We start from the raw sequence: 16,962 nt of genomic DNA, 5'->3' as shown, positions 1-16,962 counted from the left end.
GCAGGGTTGGGTTGGGGACAAGATAAACAGGGCATTAGACTGCACATCCACCATCAGGAGGGGTCTTAATGGTGGGAGGAAACTGGAAACAAGGAAATATAGTATTATTTAAACATCAGGGATGTTCACATGCAACTCCCAATCAGCTGTGGAACTCTCAAAGTTTGGCTCTATCATAGGGGTAGGCAGAAGAGGCTACAGAGTAGGGTGCAATGGTGTGGGGGCACCCCTGAAATGCAACGTAATGCAGAATAAGCAAAAGCCTTGGGTCGGGCTTAAGTGGATAGGGTGTGGAGCTGGGGTACAGCCAAGTGTAAATGAGGAAAGAAAAATTCTTATTTGAAATATTACCATATTTAGAGAACTACATTTTACAATTGATACATATTGATACATATTAGTGAGAAAGTATTCATATAAGCATTACATTGTTTGTAATAAGATGATTAGTGAGATCAAGCACACATATACAACTTTCTAGTGGTTCCAGTCTGACTCAACTGTGTGAAATCAGATCCAGAGACCTGAATCATATTGTGTCTAGTACTGATTTTATGTGTACACAAAAAAAAAAGCTGGATCACAGAACCCTGTGAATATATAGTAAATACTATAGCATGATAGAGACCTCTAGTGACCAAACAGAGGTAAAACTGCAAATTCAAAAATTCTCTATATCCATGCTTTTTATTTTAAAAAAAAGTTTTTTAAGATAAAAGCATGGATATATAGAATTTTTGAATTTGTAGTACTGATTTTAGTCTCATCATTTGGGCTAAACTGTCTGACTGAGGAACCTGGTTGAACGGTATTGGACATTATTCAGATATGGCTGCAGTCTGAATTCCGACCATTGAATATAGCTTATAAAAATAGAAATTCATTTGACCAAAGACAAAATTGGCATCCACATGTAAAGGAGCTGTGAAAACCTGAACATTTGTACTTGATTTTGGTACGTGGGGGGAAGTTAATGTTAGTACATATTTTGCATTAGAAAGACGTCGCCAAGCAAGTGAATATCCAGTGAAAGAGATGTGTTCAAAACAATGATGATTTTGTGTATATTTGTTTTTTGTTTTTTTGTAAACAGTTGAACTCCAGGAAAAACTGCGTATTGCTGCGGTAAGCTATTTGCTATCTTAAGAAAAGCTGGATAAATGGGTCCCTGAAGTGAATGGAGGAGAGCAGGGTGGGCCCTCCATTCCATTTTTTTTAGGATTCTATAGCTGCCCAGATAGAGGTAGCTAATCTGATTATGCTGCAGATAAGATGTATAGGATTCCACACCAGAGTCCTGGGGTACCTCCTTGTGCTGGAGTAGGTTGTGGGTCCCTGAAGACCATCTTTTGCTGGAGGGAGTTATGGTGCTGCCAGAGGCTGGAGAGTTATCCCTGGAGGGGAGAGTAAAAGGGGCTTGGTGGAAGCCATCCTGAATGGTGAGAACCCCAAAGAGAGGGGAAACGTTGTCATTGCATGCTGTGAAAATGCTAATGAACTGTGTTTCTATAATCGTTATGTTGGGAAGACTTGCCTGAATAAATCTGTGTTTTTGACTGAAGACGTGGTTTCCCTGTTGTTTTGCTCTTGATCATCTGCTGAACTGCCTACAATATCTAATTTCCCCAAAACATTGGTGTACAAGCAGCCACACCAGCTTTAAGCTTATAATATCCCATTGGTCACATGCAGTGAATTAATCTGCAGCATCTGATCAACTCAAAGAAGTTAATTGTTCTCTCTCTGTAGCTAGAACTCCCAACTGCAGCATTCTGTGGTCATACACAGGACACCTCCCTGACAACTACTGGATGTATTCTAAATAATATAATTTCACACTTGCTTACTTACATTTTCTGATAAACAGATTTTGAGGACCAATGTGCAGATGGAGCAGTCATGGTTTGGAAAACGGGCTCATACAACACCAAATAAGTGCGGCAAAAAAGTGTGATATGTGTATACAAATCAGATCTTCTGTGTGTGTTTTACTTTTCCTACAAGTTCATTTGTTTTCTGTCAGCTGTCAACCAAACATTATTTTGGATCTCCTATAAACTGCACTATCACAACATATTCTTACATTATACATATGTTACATTCATGATTATGTTACAAATCACTTATAAGTTGATTTTTTCTTTAGTAGCCTGTGGTTATGTTATATGTGTCTAGAAGCCTACAGTCTCTACCCAAAGAAGTCTTACATTTGGTGAAATGATGGGTCCCGGCCAAGCTGTGTTCATCAGCAAAGTGTATGCACCTGCAGCGAATGGGACGCGATCCATTGAGCGAGATATAATGAAATGACTTAAGATGGCATGCAGATATACCTTCGATGTCGGACGAACGGTCTTGCGGTGTAATCTCCTGCCCTGCGACTAACTATTGAGATTAAATTAAGTAGTAAAAGATCAGACAATGTTCTGCCCCTGACAGCAATCGTATGAAAGTTATGTCCGACAAAAGCTGGTGACAGTCTCCCACTGATATCATTAGATAGGTAATACATGCAGAGATATTGGTAGCTGACAAAATTTTAACCTGTCCCATCGACTAAACAACCGATCAGCATTGCACAAAAAATGTCGGGACACTCCACAGACGGCCCGAAAATCTCGTACAATCAAATCTTTGCGTCTATGGCCATCTTAACATGGAAATTTACTCACTTTACAAGACAAAAGTACTGGCCTTAGGAAGTTCCTTGAAATCTTTTTTGTGCTGTTTGTATCTGAAATAAGATTTAACAGAAGAGGTTTGCACTAGGAAAACACTTTGCTATACTGGGAAAATGCAGTGTTATTATTTCCAGCAGTATTAAATATACATGTATTATATATTATTATTATATTAGGGACTTCTCAGTCTGGGCTGTTTATGGGAAGCCCCAGCTTCAGTTGTTACAATGTATTGTAGTCTTCCTGCCTGAGCCTGATGAGGAGAAATGCAGTGCCAACATGGAACAACCAAAGTAAAGCAGGTCAAGTAAGAAAACTCAAGTTTTTCCAACTAAATGTACTCTCGTTGCCAATAAATGTGCACTAGTTATTATCACCATTTCCCGCTCCCACATTACTGACAGATGCTTTGAAGCTGCTTATACTGTTTTGATGAAAATTAAGCAAGCATATTGCTAGTAATTGATGTTGATCTATAACTTCAGACACATTCTAGAATGTAACCCAGCTGTTAGCCATGTTCCAAAGACTTACGCTATATGAATTAATGCACTCACTAGGTTATATATGTCAGTATTGGACAAAAACAATACTGATTGTGTGTGTGTGTATTTCATGTGGTTTCAAGCTTCTTTGGTGAGGTGTGCACCTTCATGCCAACCATTCAGTAAACCATTCAGAGAAACTGCACATACATATATAAGATCTCTGTGTAATGGGAAACATATCCTTATGTGGCACTTATCTGTTAAACACAGGCTGCTTGCACATAATTCTTTGGCTAAAGAACATAGTGTCAAGTGCTGCCAGGAAAAACTACAGCCGTCAGAACACCCTTAATTGTCTTTTCATTGAAATGCTCGTCCTATGGCAGACACTGCAGACTTCAGTGTAGTTAAAGGAGAACTAAACTGAATATGACTGAAAATGCCATATTTTATATACTGCACTTATTGCACCAGCCTAAGGTTTCAGCTTCTCAATAGCAGCAATGATCCAGGACTTCAAACTTGCCACCATTTTGGAAAATGTCTGCTACACTCACATGCTCAGTGGGCTCTGAGCAGCTGCTGAGAAGCTAAGCTTAGGGGTCGTCACAAATGATCAAGCAGAAAATGAGGTTTGTCTATAATATAAGCTGATGCTACAGGGCTCATTATTAAATTCTGATGCTAGTTGCACTCAGGCCCGGATTTGCGGCAAGACCGCATAGGCCTGGGCCTAGGGCGGCATTAATTTAGGGACGGCAGTTTTTTGTCGGAGCACACAGCAATTCATTTAAATGCATGGCTGCACATAAATCAGTTCAGTCTGCATCATGCATCTAAATGAATTGCTAATTAGCCAAGCAGGGTGTGGATTCCATATGTATTCAGTTTTAAAGGGGTGAGGTGGCAAGCCTACTCCCACACCATACCATCCACCGGGCCCCCCAGTCACGAATCTCTCCCCTAGCCCCTCCCATATGCCCGCTTACCTTTATCCGTCTCATTAGGGACGTGACCGAGTTCAGGGAGGGAGGTGGGGAGAAGAAGTCCAGGGAGCAGGTTTGGGCCAGCAGGGCCCACCGGGTTTTTTCCCGGTGTCCCGCCAGCCCAGTCTGATCCTAATATTATGTATTTTGTTGTAAAACTCCTGTTTGTTTATTTTCTTTACTATATATGGAGCATTATATGTTAACATACTGTTTGTTTTCCTGACGCTTTTGCTTCCTAACAGGTGGTTGCGGCTGGGGAGCCTGGAGGGTGTGGGAACCATGTTTCTGGGATATGATTGTTTTGGGTTGTACAGGTGTAAGGTTTCCTTGACAATGCTTCCAGCATAAAACAACTAAGATTGGTGGGGGCTTGTAACAGTTTAATTCTAACAATTTTGATTGATTGAAACAAAAATATATTCTATTTAAGAGCTAAAATTCGTTAGGAATAAAGAGTAGTGATGAGCAAAATTTCAACTAAATGCATTGTAGTCAATGGGTATGGCTCCCATGTTGCCAATTTCTTCCAAAGACGTATTCCGGCACTTATTCACAAAAAATGTTGGTGCTGGCGATACTGCATTTTTTTGCCACAAATCTGTACCAGGCCAAAAAAGTTCCCTCATCCCTCTGTGCTGGACTGGGAGAGTTTGCTCTATGCATCAGTACAGTTGCATTTGCATAATATATTTACAGTATATTGGGAATGCTGGAAACCGTAGTTTAAAGCTTCACTCTTGCAGATGTGTTTGTGCAGTACTTTAATAACCATTGCTAGATAATAACTTAGAGGAAAGGATGCCAATAGATGGCATTGCGCTAAAAGCACAAGTGTGCATGAGGATTAATTTTGCCATTGATAGCAGGATCAAACCCACCACTAAAATACATATCAGTAGCAATAGGAAATACAGACCCTGTATCTTTTATGTGGTCCTGACTAATGAGCAATGTCAACATATGTCATATATAGAGCCCAGCAATTTAAAGGGGTGGTTCACCTTAAAGGGATCCTGTCATGTAGTTTTTATTTCTAAATTACATTGCAAATAATTCACTCTATGTCACTGCGCACGCGTGTGATGCTGCGAACAACATCACACATACACACAACATCACACATACACGCAACATCACACATACACGCAACAACACAGCACATGCGAGCTAGCCACAGGAGGGGGCAAGCTGGCCAGCTGGATTGCCTAGGGCACTCGGCCGGCTTGGCCCACCTCTGTTCTATTCAGACCTTCTCCTATTCATATTCCAGTCTCTAATGGCTGGTTGCTAAGAGAATTTGGACCTTAGCAACCAGCTTGCTAAAACGGCTAAATAACTCAAATACAACATAATAAAAAATGAAAGCCAATTGCAAATTGTCTCAGAATATCACTCTCTACGTTAGTGATCCCCAACCAGTGGTTAATGAGCAACAAGTTGCTCACCAACCCCTTGGATGTTGCTCCCAGAGTCCTCAAAGCAGGTGCTTACTTTTTAATTCCAGGCTTGGAGGCAAATTTAGGTTGAATAATAACCAGGTGTACTGCCAAACAGAGCCTCATGGGCAAAAAAGGTTGCTCTACGTCATACTAAAAGTTAACTCAAAGATGAACAACCCCTTTAATGACACTGCTGCCACAACACAACTGCTATTATGATTATCTATTGATATTGGTTCAGTCCAGGAACATCTTTGAACAACATTGAAAAAATACAGGAATTAAGAGCACAAGTTTTTCACATCTGCTTGTTGAATAAGACAAGTACACTTTGGCTTTAGATAATGATCAGTATTACTTTTATTGCACGTGAGCAGAAAAAATATTATATGCCAAGGACATCAGTCATCATAAGGCACAACAAAACTTACTGTAACCAACAGATAACACTGGTTAGCCAATATGAGGACAGAGAACAAACAGAATGTGTTATTGGAATGGGTGCAAGGAGTGGAACAACATAACCGAATAACATTTTCCATTTAAAAGGGTTTAATCATTTAATAATGTTACGTTAAAGGGTAAGGCATTTTTTAGTAGCAGTATGCACAAAATGTCTCTGTCTTAAATATATTGATAATGGGTTGAGTGCAGAGGACCTCTTGTAGTTGACTATATGTATTTTGTGATCACACCCTCATTGCACCCCTGCCTAATGGTTTTAAAAAATAGCGGTGAGCACAACTTTCCCTTGTTTGTTATATATATATATATATATATATATATATATATATATATATATATATTTATTAGTCAGTACAGTAAATAGAAACCTACTAAGGATAAGGGGAGTCCAGTGTCCTTGTATGTGCCTTGCTGGGTAGACAGTCATAGCCATTGTTTATTGTTATATAGTAAACATAGGTATTGTTACCCACCAAATAATATAAAAGCAGACAACAGTCTCATAAGCCCAATTTATTTGATTAAGACCTGGCTGAAGAGGCATAAAGTTCCTAAAACATTGGCTGAGTATTTGCTGTTTTTATGGAAACATTTTTGCCTATGTCAGCAGTTGGGGATTTAACAAGAAATCCGGGGATAACAGCACAGCCTTTGCCTTGGGTCAGGAGCTTCGCCTCGGACCCATGAGTGGGTGCCAGGATTTGGATCATTGCTTGATTATCGGGAACCTAAGGGTGGGTTGATGTGTGTGTGTGTTATTGTGTTATTGCTCACATGCAGATTATGAAAAGGTTTAAGTATTGATCTTGTATATTTGTATTCATATTTGTATTAATACAATTATTATTATTGATAAAGGTTCACCCCTTTATTACAAGGATGTAGCTTAGTTTTATCAGTTCGCCGGTCTGAGGTGGTGAAGGAAACTCTAGCGAAAGAGGTAACATTCAGTAAAATTTGCATCTTAGCGACAGTTCGTTAGAGCAAAAAGCCTGGCAATAGAGTGCGAACGAACACTAGCGAATTGTCGCCTATGCCTGTTAGTAAATTGGCAATGTCCCTGCGGATAGGATTTCTGGTGAAATGTCGGTAGTTAGCCAATTCGGCCTTTAGTGAATCTGCCCCATAAAGTAGCTGGCTGGGCCCTGTCATTTTCTTTTGCACTAAGCACTTGTGAGCCTTCATATGCTTACAAAAAGGGCAGAAAATAGATACAGAGTCTCGTAAAAACTGTTAAAAGTGACCCCCTACAGTAGATTCCAATCGGGCAGATCCGTGCATGACCTGGACCTGCACCCGCCTGCCAGACCCACTACCCGACACAGACGGCACACAGCCCCCCCCCAACCCAGCGCCTGTGAAAACGGAAGTGGCATTGTATATGTACGCTAGGTACGGAAATAAATCTTATCACAAACTCAGGCGAGGGTAGGAGGGACCTATATGTTGATGTGCATGTAGGTTTCAGCCCATGCCTGCATTTTGTCTGCCAGCATTTTTCCAGTGTAGAATAAAGAGCATAGTATGCCACAGTCCTTAGGCTAGGGCTACACTATTGCGTGGCCCTCTGCTGCTGTTCTGTGAGGTCTCCACTTATGTGCAGGCAGAAACTGCAGATTTTGGCAAAAGAGTAAACACTTTACAACCAATATCCACTGTATCTGCCTGCACTAGAGTGGACACAATGCTTCTGGCTGCAGGAACATCAATCAGGAGGCGTAGAGAAAGCCAGGCCAAATCTGCCTGGTCTGGCCCAACCTAAGGTGACTAGCTGGCCGATCACACTATATGATTGTAAAAGATAAACCGTGATAAGATTCATAGTTTAGAAACAAGAACTATAAAGCATTAACATAAGCAATATCTTGGAGATGTAACTGTATGAAAGAAAAAGCAGTCGGCTAACCACTAACGAATATACAAACACCAATCAGGAACATTATCCTCTACTGTTCTATCATTTTAGTTTGACTATTCATGAAGGAATAAAATCATATGAACCAAAGTTAGCAAAAATTTCACATCTGCTTGATCGACTAGAGCAGGAATGCCCAAAAGGTATATCGGGCTCTACCAGTAGACCTTTAGCTGGTGATCAGTAGATCTCACGACATTGTATCCAAACAGCTTGTCTAAAGGTGGCCATACACGGGCCGATAAAAGCTGCCGACAGACAGTGTCGGCAGCTTATTGGCCCGTGTATGGGGCCCCCCCGACGGGCTTCACCGATCGAGATCTGGCCGAAAGTCGGCCAGATCTCGATCGGATGGGACAGAAAATGCCGTCTGCACATATCTCTGCACATGGAAGGCCAACATAACTGCCTCAGGAAACCTGTCTGCCAATCACTTTGAAGGGAAATAAATCTGGTCTTCCAAAAACCTCTCTCCAGTTCAAATTGGTTTCGCTTTCAATAAAGACTGCAAACTGTCCCTATAAGGACTTAAAATCAAAGAATCAATTCACAGAACTTACTTGTTTGTTTTTTAAATCTCATATGACATCCTAAACCCAGCAAAATCCATTGAAATAACTGTAGTAACTATATATTATTTGTCAAGTGTTCGCAAAAAATAATCAGAATTACAGCAAATAATCTATAATCTTGCTAACAAATAGTGCAAATAAATACATTCTTTGGGTCAAACCTCGAGCTCAAACATAAATTTTCAAGTAGCAAAATATAATATACAAGTCTATCATTTATATTATAAGTTCTTATTTTTAATTTAGAGTACTAAGGTTATAATCTCTAGGACAATGCATCAAAACTCACTTCTACAAAACATACTTTATAGATGGGAAAAAAATAAAATATTATAAAATTAATATGGCCGATATTGTCTATGCTCTTATAATGCCGTTAATAAAAACCCTTGTGTTTGCACTATATTCTACAGCTGCTTACTTGGCAAACCAAAATAAAGAACAGATCTAGCCAGAAATTCCAATTTTCGGAGCACATAAAGTTGTTCTTAGAGTACTGGGCCTGATAAAATAGCTGGAATTGCTATCTCCTGTTTACTGAAGAATTCACACGTTTGCTTGTAGTTAGTGGGACAAGGTTTCCACCAGTGCTATTAGTATTGCTATTGGATGATCCGTTCACTACAAAGTAGTCAATTTTGTTCTCTAGCTTTCCAAGTCGGTATAGAATATCATCCAAGAGGACAGCAATCGTTCTCTTCAAGTCAGCTGTGTTAAAGTAAAAGAAAGAAGGCATTAGAAGAACAAAGACAAGTACAATATTCTACAATATTATTCTTTAAAATATCCAGTATTCTGAATCCATATTGCTGGCAATCCGATTGGGTTTATTTAGGGGCAGATTTATTAAATGCCTAATAGGAAATTCGAATTTATATTGGTGTCAAAATTCACACTTTAGATTTTTAATCCCCTAATGTAAATTATCACACCTCCACCATGGAAACAGTCCTAATTATAATATTCACCACCTCAAACCTGTTGAATTCCTTTACAAGTCAATGGCAGAGGTCCGTTGAGCCATTTGCAGATGTTAAAAGTCTTCCTGACATTCAAGTTTTTTTGAATATGAAATGAATTTTTGGATCGTTCCCATTTGATCGTATATTAGACATTCAAATTTTTTCTTAAATAACCTCCCATTCAAGTATATTCGAATTTATTAGCGTAAAAAAAATGAATTCACACGAATTTGAAAATTGACCTTTAATAAATCTGCCCCTGAAAGTTTAAATTGTTTTTTGCAGACTTAATATACAGTGAACCCATAATGGTGGCAAGACAATCCTATTGTGTTTATTTGATGTTAAAATTATTTTTTGCAGACTTAAGGTAGGGTGATTCAAATAAGAAAAGAAAATGCCAGGTCTGTTATCCATGGATAACAAATCATATACCAGAAATACCAAAATTGTCTACTATTATATTTATAGCCAAGACAGTCAGTCCACAAGTACACTTAGGGGCAGATTTACTGAGGGTCGAATATCGAGGATTCGACTGCCAAGTTGAAATCCTTCGACTATCGAAGTCGAAGGATTAAGCGCTATTCCTACGATCGAAAACGATTTTCCTTTGATCAGAAAATTGTTAGGAAGCCTATGGGGATCTTCCCCATAGGCTAACATTGGCCTCGGTAGGTTTTAGGTGGCGAACTAGGGGGTCGAAGTATTTTTTAAAGAGACAGTGCTTCGAATATCGAATGGTCGAACGATTTTTACTTCGAATCATTCAATTCGAAGTCGTAGTCGAAGGTCGAAGTAGCCTATTTGATGGTCCAAGGAGCCATATTCGACCATTCGAAATTCAAAGTATTTTATCTTCCAAGCCTTCACTCGAGCCAAGTAAATGGGCCCCCTAATGTGCACCTCACACCAATGGGGCTAGTGACAATTACAATGGTTGCCAATGAAATGTTAGGTAATTTACAGACAGTGGACAGTGAAAAAAGTTTAGAAGAAGAGTCAATCAGTTTAAGAAGATAAATACAAAATGAGGGAATAGATTGTAATGTCTGAATTTTACTTTACCCCATACCAGTTATTTTGCTACATATTTATTGCATTAGTGACAGTTGTGTTTTGACATAGGTCTAAAGAATTTCCTGAAAGCATATATTAATTTGACTTTCTGCTGTTATATCGGTCATTTGTTAAAGCTAGCCATAGGCTAAAAGATCTGATCTTTCTGGTTAGGAAAGGTCGCCAAACAAGAGGATGTTTTCCCAGTATCAACAACAGCATCAGATCAGCCTGATATCAAGAGCTAAACAATCAAATCACTACAATGGGAATGCAGGCTGTTTGTTTGGCAACGTTAAAGTGATACTGATTACTGACTCTTCAAAATATTAATGTATGTTAAAAGTTACCTAAAGATTGTGTTAATCATTTTTCACTGATAGGTCTACTTTTGTAAATAATTGTTACTTGAAGTTCATAAACTTGACTGTTCTGCCAACCTGGCTGTCCTTTCTCAACCTGTCAGTAAAAAGGTTTCTAATGGTAATAGAATACTGCTGTACAAATATGGCAGCCTCCTCACAGAGGAACATATAGGGGGAGGGTCAGAAGGTTAACTTAAAAGCATTGAGCAAATACATTTATGGCAAAATGATAAATAGCACACAAAGTAAATGTTATGACAGATGTAAAAAAGTTTTAGTTTGTGGTTGTCAGTATCTCTTTAAATACTAAGCAGATCTTTAAATTGTTTTCTAACCTGCCTGGTAGATATCTATATAATGATATATGTCGTTGAGGCAGACCCATTTTGTAGGAGTTAGCATGTGGCTGGGCGGTGCGAATGCTGCATGAAGGGAAGGGGATTCAATGATGAGAACACTGAGGTGGGCGAGGCTTGGAGGAGTGTCTTGGCCAATAGGAAGAGTTGTGCATTCTGGCTCTGTGATTCAGGTTCTGTGGTGGGTAAAGGAGGCCTGAGCAACATAAGCAAACTCCCATGGGTGCATTGGTATGACCCCCGTCACTGTTACTTACTATTGAAGTGGTGCCAAGCCACTGAAACTTATTACTACTTTATGGGAGGCGGGCTCTATCGGGGTGCAGGGGCTACGGACCCTGGTGCAGTTGCACCTCCTTCACCCCTGGTAGTTAAGCCACTGATGTGTTTCATTCCCCTGTGCTTTTCAATATATATGTCTCCCTGTAGTACCTCTGCTCCTGTGTTGTAGCTGCATTTCTGTCATTGTGCCTTCTGTGGCATCCTCACCATATGTTATATTGCAGAGGGAGGAAAGTGCACATGCATGGGAGCAACACCAGAGAAGAACAGAGAGTAGGAGGGGCAGAGGGTTTAAGTGGCAGTGTCAGCAATACAGACAGGTGATTGATGGTGAATGTGCAAATAGGAGAGGCAGAGGGCACAAGACTGGAGAGGGACCTGGGCTGGCGGGACAGAGTGAGCGAGACTCATTGTAAGCAACTAGATTGATAGATGGAGGTTGGGAGCAGCAGGTGAAACAAAACCAGAGAGTGACGGAGGGTGGATGGGACAGAGGGAGCATGACCAGAGGTAGAGGGGGTGGAAGAGGGAGAAAGACAGGAGCAAGACCGGAGATGAAGTAGGGGGGATGGAAGAGAGACTCTAAAGGAGTGTGACCGGGGTGGAGGGGGCGGAAGAGGGAGAGAGACACAGAGGGAATGTGACCGGAGATGGAGGGAGGGGAGCCGAAGAGGGTGAGCGAGTCTGAGGGAGCAAGACCTGAGAGGAGCTAAGAGGGAAGGAAAGACAGCAAGATAGAAGAAGAAGGAGGAGTGAGTGTGTGCACCATTAGAAGTAAGGAAGTCAGATGCGAGGTGGAGAGCCTGGAGGAGAAGATTTAGGGAGAGTACGGCAGTAACAACTGCTGTCTCTTTAAGATATAAACAGCACATTCTGACGTAGAAACGCGCCGTTTATAAGGATATAAATTACAGTCTGCCCCATAGGGATGCTGATCTGTAGATTATATATATCTTACCATATCCTGTCATGGATCCCCCATTTCCTCCATTCATTAGATCTTTGTTCTCTTCAGCCAAAGCTTTGACATATCTTCTGCTCAAGTCTAATATTTGATCTCTGAGCTCCGCGCTGCTCTGGTGTCTTGGATACTGGAAGGTATAGCGCAACAACATCAGTCCCCAGATGAATCCAAAAGCAAGGAGTAAAATACTCAGTTTCTGTGAGACAGACTTTCTTGAAAACGCTACAATCATGATTTCAGCAAGATCAGGAATTGGGTATGTCCCCAGGTTTCACAAAACACAGGGACTGTCACATCTGTCTATGTAGTTCATCCTGGAAAAAGACTCTCATGGTGCCTGTCAATAACAAACGAAATGGCACAGAATTATAGAATAATATAGAATTACAGTGTATATTACATTATTATAGCATTAAAGTGTATATTACATTAAGTGTTTCTCATCCTGTAGATGTGTACAGAATCCATGCACTTTACGGATGCCTGGTTGTGACAAATCGAGTGCTGATCCATCTGTATTTAAATAGCTTATCTGTTCTTTGCAGGTAACTTGATACCTTTCCAACTGTCCAGCTTTTCATAGGAAAATTCTCAATCCTACCTGTAAAGGGTGGACACCTATCAGATATCAGCATTTTGTCAGACTGGAAAATATTCTGGATAGATAAAATGTGATCTCAAATGGCAGAAAGAAGAAAATTTAAGAGCCTTTTATCTGTTCCCCACATACCTGTGCTCAGAGCTGTGCAGGTGGGTTGGCAGCAAGCATATATTCATGTTTGACTTCCTCTCCTCTGATCTCTAGCACAAATATGTGTTTTCAGCACAAGTACAAGGATCATTTTGGGCCCCCTTCAGGGGTATGAAAACCAAAGGACATATGTTATGCTGCAACCCTCATCATCCTACAGACTGGGTAATTAGATAGGCTGTGCAAAAAAAAAAAAATGTTTCAAATATAGTTAGTTAGCCAATAATGTAATTTATAAATGCTGGAGTGACTGGGTGTGTAACATAATAGCCAGAACACTACTTCCTGCTTCTCTTACGGTCACTGACTCTGAGTTAGTCAGTGACCATAAAGGGGGGGGGGTCTACATGGGACATAACTGTTCAGTGAGTTTACAATTGATCCTTAGCATACAGCTCAGATACAAAAGCAATAGTTATGTCCCATGTGGTCCCCCTCAAGTCACTGATTGGTTACTGCCTGGTAACCAATCAGTGGAAACCAAGGGGCAAATTCACTAACCTCCGGAAATTCGCCAGCGTCAGCTTTACTCACATCGTCACACTTCACCAGCGAAAATTCGCCAGGACAATGCTAAATCAGTAAAGTCCCGAAATGACGTCGAATTTTTCGCCAGCGTTAGCGTTAGTCACTTTGCCCTTTAGTAAATTTGCCCCCAAGAGAGCTGAAAAGCAGGAAGTAGTGTTCTGGCTAACTATATTAGAAACATTTTTTATTTTCATACTGAACAAATTCTTTAAGGCTGCTGGAATGCGAGTTACTGAGTGCATCCATTATCCATATAATTAATTTTTTTTCCATGGTGTTTTTTACCTAAAGCAATTTGGCTTTTCCTAGAATTCAATTATGGATAGGGATGCACCGAATCCAGGATTCGGCCTTTTTCAGCAGGAATCAGATTTGGCAGAATCCTTCAGCCCGGCCGAACCAAATGCGAATCCGAATTTGCATATGCAAATTAGGGGTGGGGAGGGAAACTGCATGACTGTCATAAAACACCCACCCATAAATTGCATATGCAAATTAAGAAGGATTTGGTGCATCCCTAATTATGGAATCACAAATGTGTATGTTGGGGGGAAAGTTTCCCCATATGAAAGTGGGTAAATCGAATAATTGCAGGACACTCCTCATATCTGTTTAGTAACCCATTAGACAAATATGTAGCTCTGGTACTAAGTTTGGGAACACATGTCTACTGTTGTATTCTACACAAAGCTGCATAAAAAATCATCAATCATTTATAGCTTAATAGATATTATGGGCACAAGCATGTGTAAGAATGGGTTAAAAAAATAGAATGGTGTAACAGTTCAGCTGCTGAACAGGTTAAACTAGAGCTCAGTACACCTTTTTATTGCCTCAAAACTTTATAAGAGAACAGATCCAAACTGCAGATACATGTCCACATCAGGGAGTACCTCCAGGCTAAATTGTATTTAAAGAGGGCTGGCTGCCACTCTTTAGCTCCAATACATCTTTTCCATTGGTTTTCATTATTTATTTTAGATAGTTTTATAATCATTTGCCTTTTTCTTCTGACCCTTTCCAGCTTTAAGATGGGCGTCGCTGACCCCATCTAAAAAGCAAATGCTCTGTAAGGCTACACACTTTTCATCATTACTGCTACTTTTTATTGCTCCTCTTTCTAGTAAGGTCCTCTCCTATTCATATTCCAGTCCCTTATTCAAATCAATGCATGGTTGCTAGGGTAATTTGAACCCTAGCTACCATGCAGTTCATAATGCAAATTGAAGAGCTGCTGAATAAAAAGCTAAATAACTCAAACACCTTCCAATAAATCCAATTGCAAATAGTCTCAAAATATCACTCTCTATGTCATAATAAAAGTTAACTCAAAGGTGAACAACCCCTTTTAAAAAAAAAAACCTTTCAGTTGAAGGGCCCACAGCGAGGAAAATCAATGACGTGCTAATGTTGCCATACAATACCTGCTATTGCTCACTCAGCTCTCCTGCTACTGCTCCCCTTCAAGTTGCAGGGAGTTACACCTGTTTGCACTTCCCTAATGACAACTTTAATAGTTCTATTGATACAATGGAACATTCTGTGCTAACTGCATGGGGCTTGCTTGGCCAAATTATATCCCTGTCCTCAAACACTTCCTGTATGTGCAGATACAAGTTCTGAATTAAAATATCTATACCCACAAGTCAGTGCCAGACAAGTTCCTTATAATGGCCACCAAAAGCCCCACGAGAGGCAGATGCAGGGTTGCCAGGTTGGCGGGATTCCAGCTAAATTGGGCTACTAATTTAAAGCCCAGGCGGGTTTTGAAAGTACAAACTAACCAATGTATGGATTTGGGCTACTTTTTGGGCCTTTAGCTGGTTTGTACTTTGGAAACCAGCCAAAGTTTTTTGTTGCCCTAATGTGCCAAGCCTGCATCTCCCAATGCATGTTGGGTAATGTAGTTTTTGTTTAGCAATTTGCAGACTGCCAAGTTTAATGTAAGACTACAATACCCAGCATGCAATGGGACCGAGTTGTGTAGAAATCAGGAGTTACCAGCTTTTGGGCTCTGTACCCCAATCTCCCATCCCTCTAAAGCATTCTCACGTTTTCTGGTGACTTTTCTCAATTTTAGACAATTTTGGGTCAAAAATCTGATGGCCACTAGCAAATTAGTAAAAATTTGAAAAAGGTGTATTTTTACTATATTAATTAATTTTTTTTAGACTTTTTCCACTGCAGTTATTGTGATATTTTTGGGCTACTTTTGAAGGGATTTTTGTCTAGTTTTGGGCTGGTTTTGTAGTTGATTTTGAAAATTACACCTTGCAACCATGGGCAGATGTGGAGTCTCAGGTTGGTTGTTGTGTTGCAGATACAAATAAACTGCAGCTAAAAGCAGATCAGGAAGTTTATGCGACTGTGTCATGCACCAAGCACATTGACAAGCTTACAAGCCCCCCACAGGAAACATACACGGTCATGGTGGCAAGCTTGGTGGCTAGCCAGGCTTGTGTCACATGATCTGTCAGTTCCAGACACAACAGACAATGGGCACGACTCGTAGAAAGTCACGTGTAATGAAGTACTGACGGGCAGCCCTCATTATATACACTCACATAAGGTATATGTACCGATAGGCTCTGGCTCCATATATATATAATGAGCAACATTTTTTTAACTCCCTGTGGGTGACTTACCCGGTCCTGACAGGGCAGAGTCCGCTTCCTCGGTCTGGGTGTTGCCCTCAGACACCCCCTTCCTGACATCTCTGTGCGACAGTCCCGAGTCCTTCGTACATTACAGCAGCTCACTGACTACAGGCTGAACAATGACAACTGCTCACCAGTGAGGCCAGACATCCTAGCCTAAAGATAAGAGCGTACCTGCTATTGGGTCTGCGAAACTACTGCGTACAGTTATTTTGCAAGAGAAGCTTTGATTGGCCAGCGGATGCCCACCTCTCCACAGAGCGCGACTCTTATTGGCAAGTGGTGTGCAAAGATTCCCTATGCGCCTTTTTATATTTATCTACTGTCTGATGTGGGGAAAAGGTAGCCGCTAGTTCCCAGTAGATAAGACGCTGTGGGTGACGTCACGAACGTCTCTGTCACGTGACATTCGGCGCCTTTGTCAAATGGTGGTCACGCGGGGATTGGCTGGAGCCGTACGCTACTACAGTGCTCCACTAAGTAGTTGTT

The 16,962-nt window shown here is 40.6% G+C and overlaps 1 protein-coding gene across 3 annotated transcripts; it reads right to left on the bottom strand.

Moving 5' to 3' along the window:
- Positions 1 to 6,368: 6,368 nt before the first annotated feature.
- On the bottom strand, positions 6,369 to 16,760 carry ccdc126.S (coiled-coil domain containing 126 S homeolog). Of its 3 annotated transcripts, none has more exons than XM_018269222.2 (4): positions 16,462 to 16,760; positions 12,966 to 13,138; positions 12,532 to 12,874; positions 6,369 to 9,257 (listed from the first exon to the last, which is right to left on the bottom strand). In XM_018269222.2, exons 3-4 carry the CDS (start codon positions 12,767 to 12,769, stop codon positions 9,073 to 9,075), a joined length of 423 nt encoding a protein of 140 aa, XP_018124711.1. In that variant the 5' UTR covers positions 12,770 to 12,874; positions 12,966 to 13,138; positions 16,462 to 16,760; the 3' UTR covers positions 6,369 to 9,072. The 3 variants fall into 3 exon arrangements, with proteins under 3 accessions (XP_018124711.1, XP_041423438.1, XP_018124710.1); XM_041567504.1 differs by lacking the exon at positions 16,462 to 16,760 and adding an exon at positions 13,268 to 13,286; XM_018269221.2 differs by lacking the exon at positions 12,966 to 13,138.
- Between the last annotated feature and the right edge of the window lie 202 nt (positions 16,761 to 16,962).

This window comes from Xenopus laevis, chromosome 6S (genome assembly GCF_017654675.1).
Source record: "Xenopus laevis strain J_2021 chromosome 6S, Xenopus_laevis_v10.1, whole genome shotgun sequence".
NCBI classification, from domain to species: Eukaryota; Metazoa; Chordata; class Amphibia; order Anura; family Pipidae; genus Xenopus; species Xenopus laevis.
The sequence above is the reverse complement of the archived record's forward strand: the minus strand, read 5'-3'. Positions and strand labels throughout refer to the sequence as shown.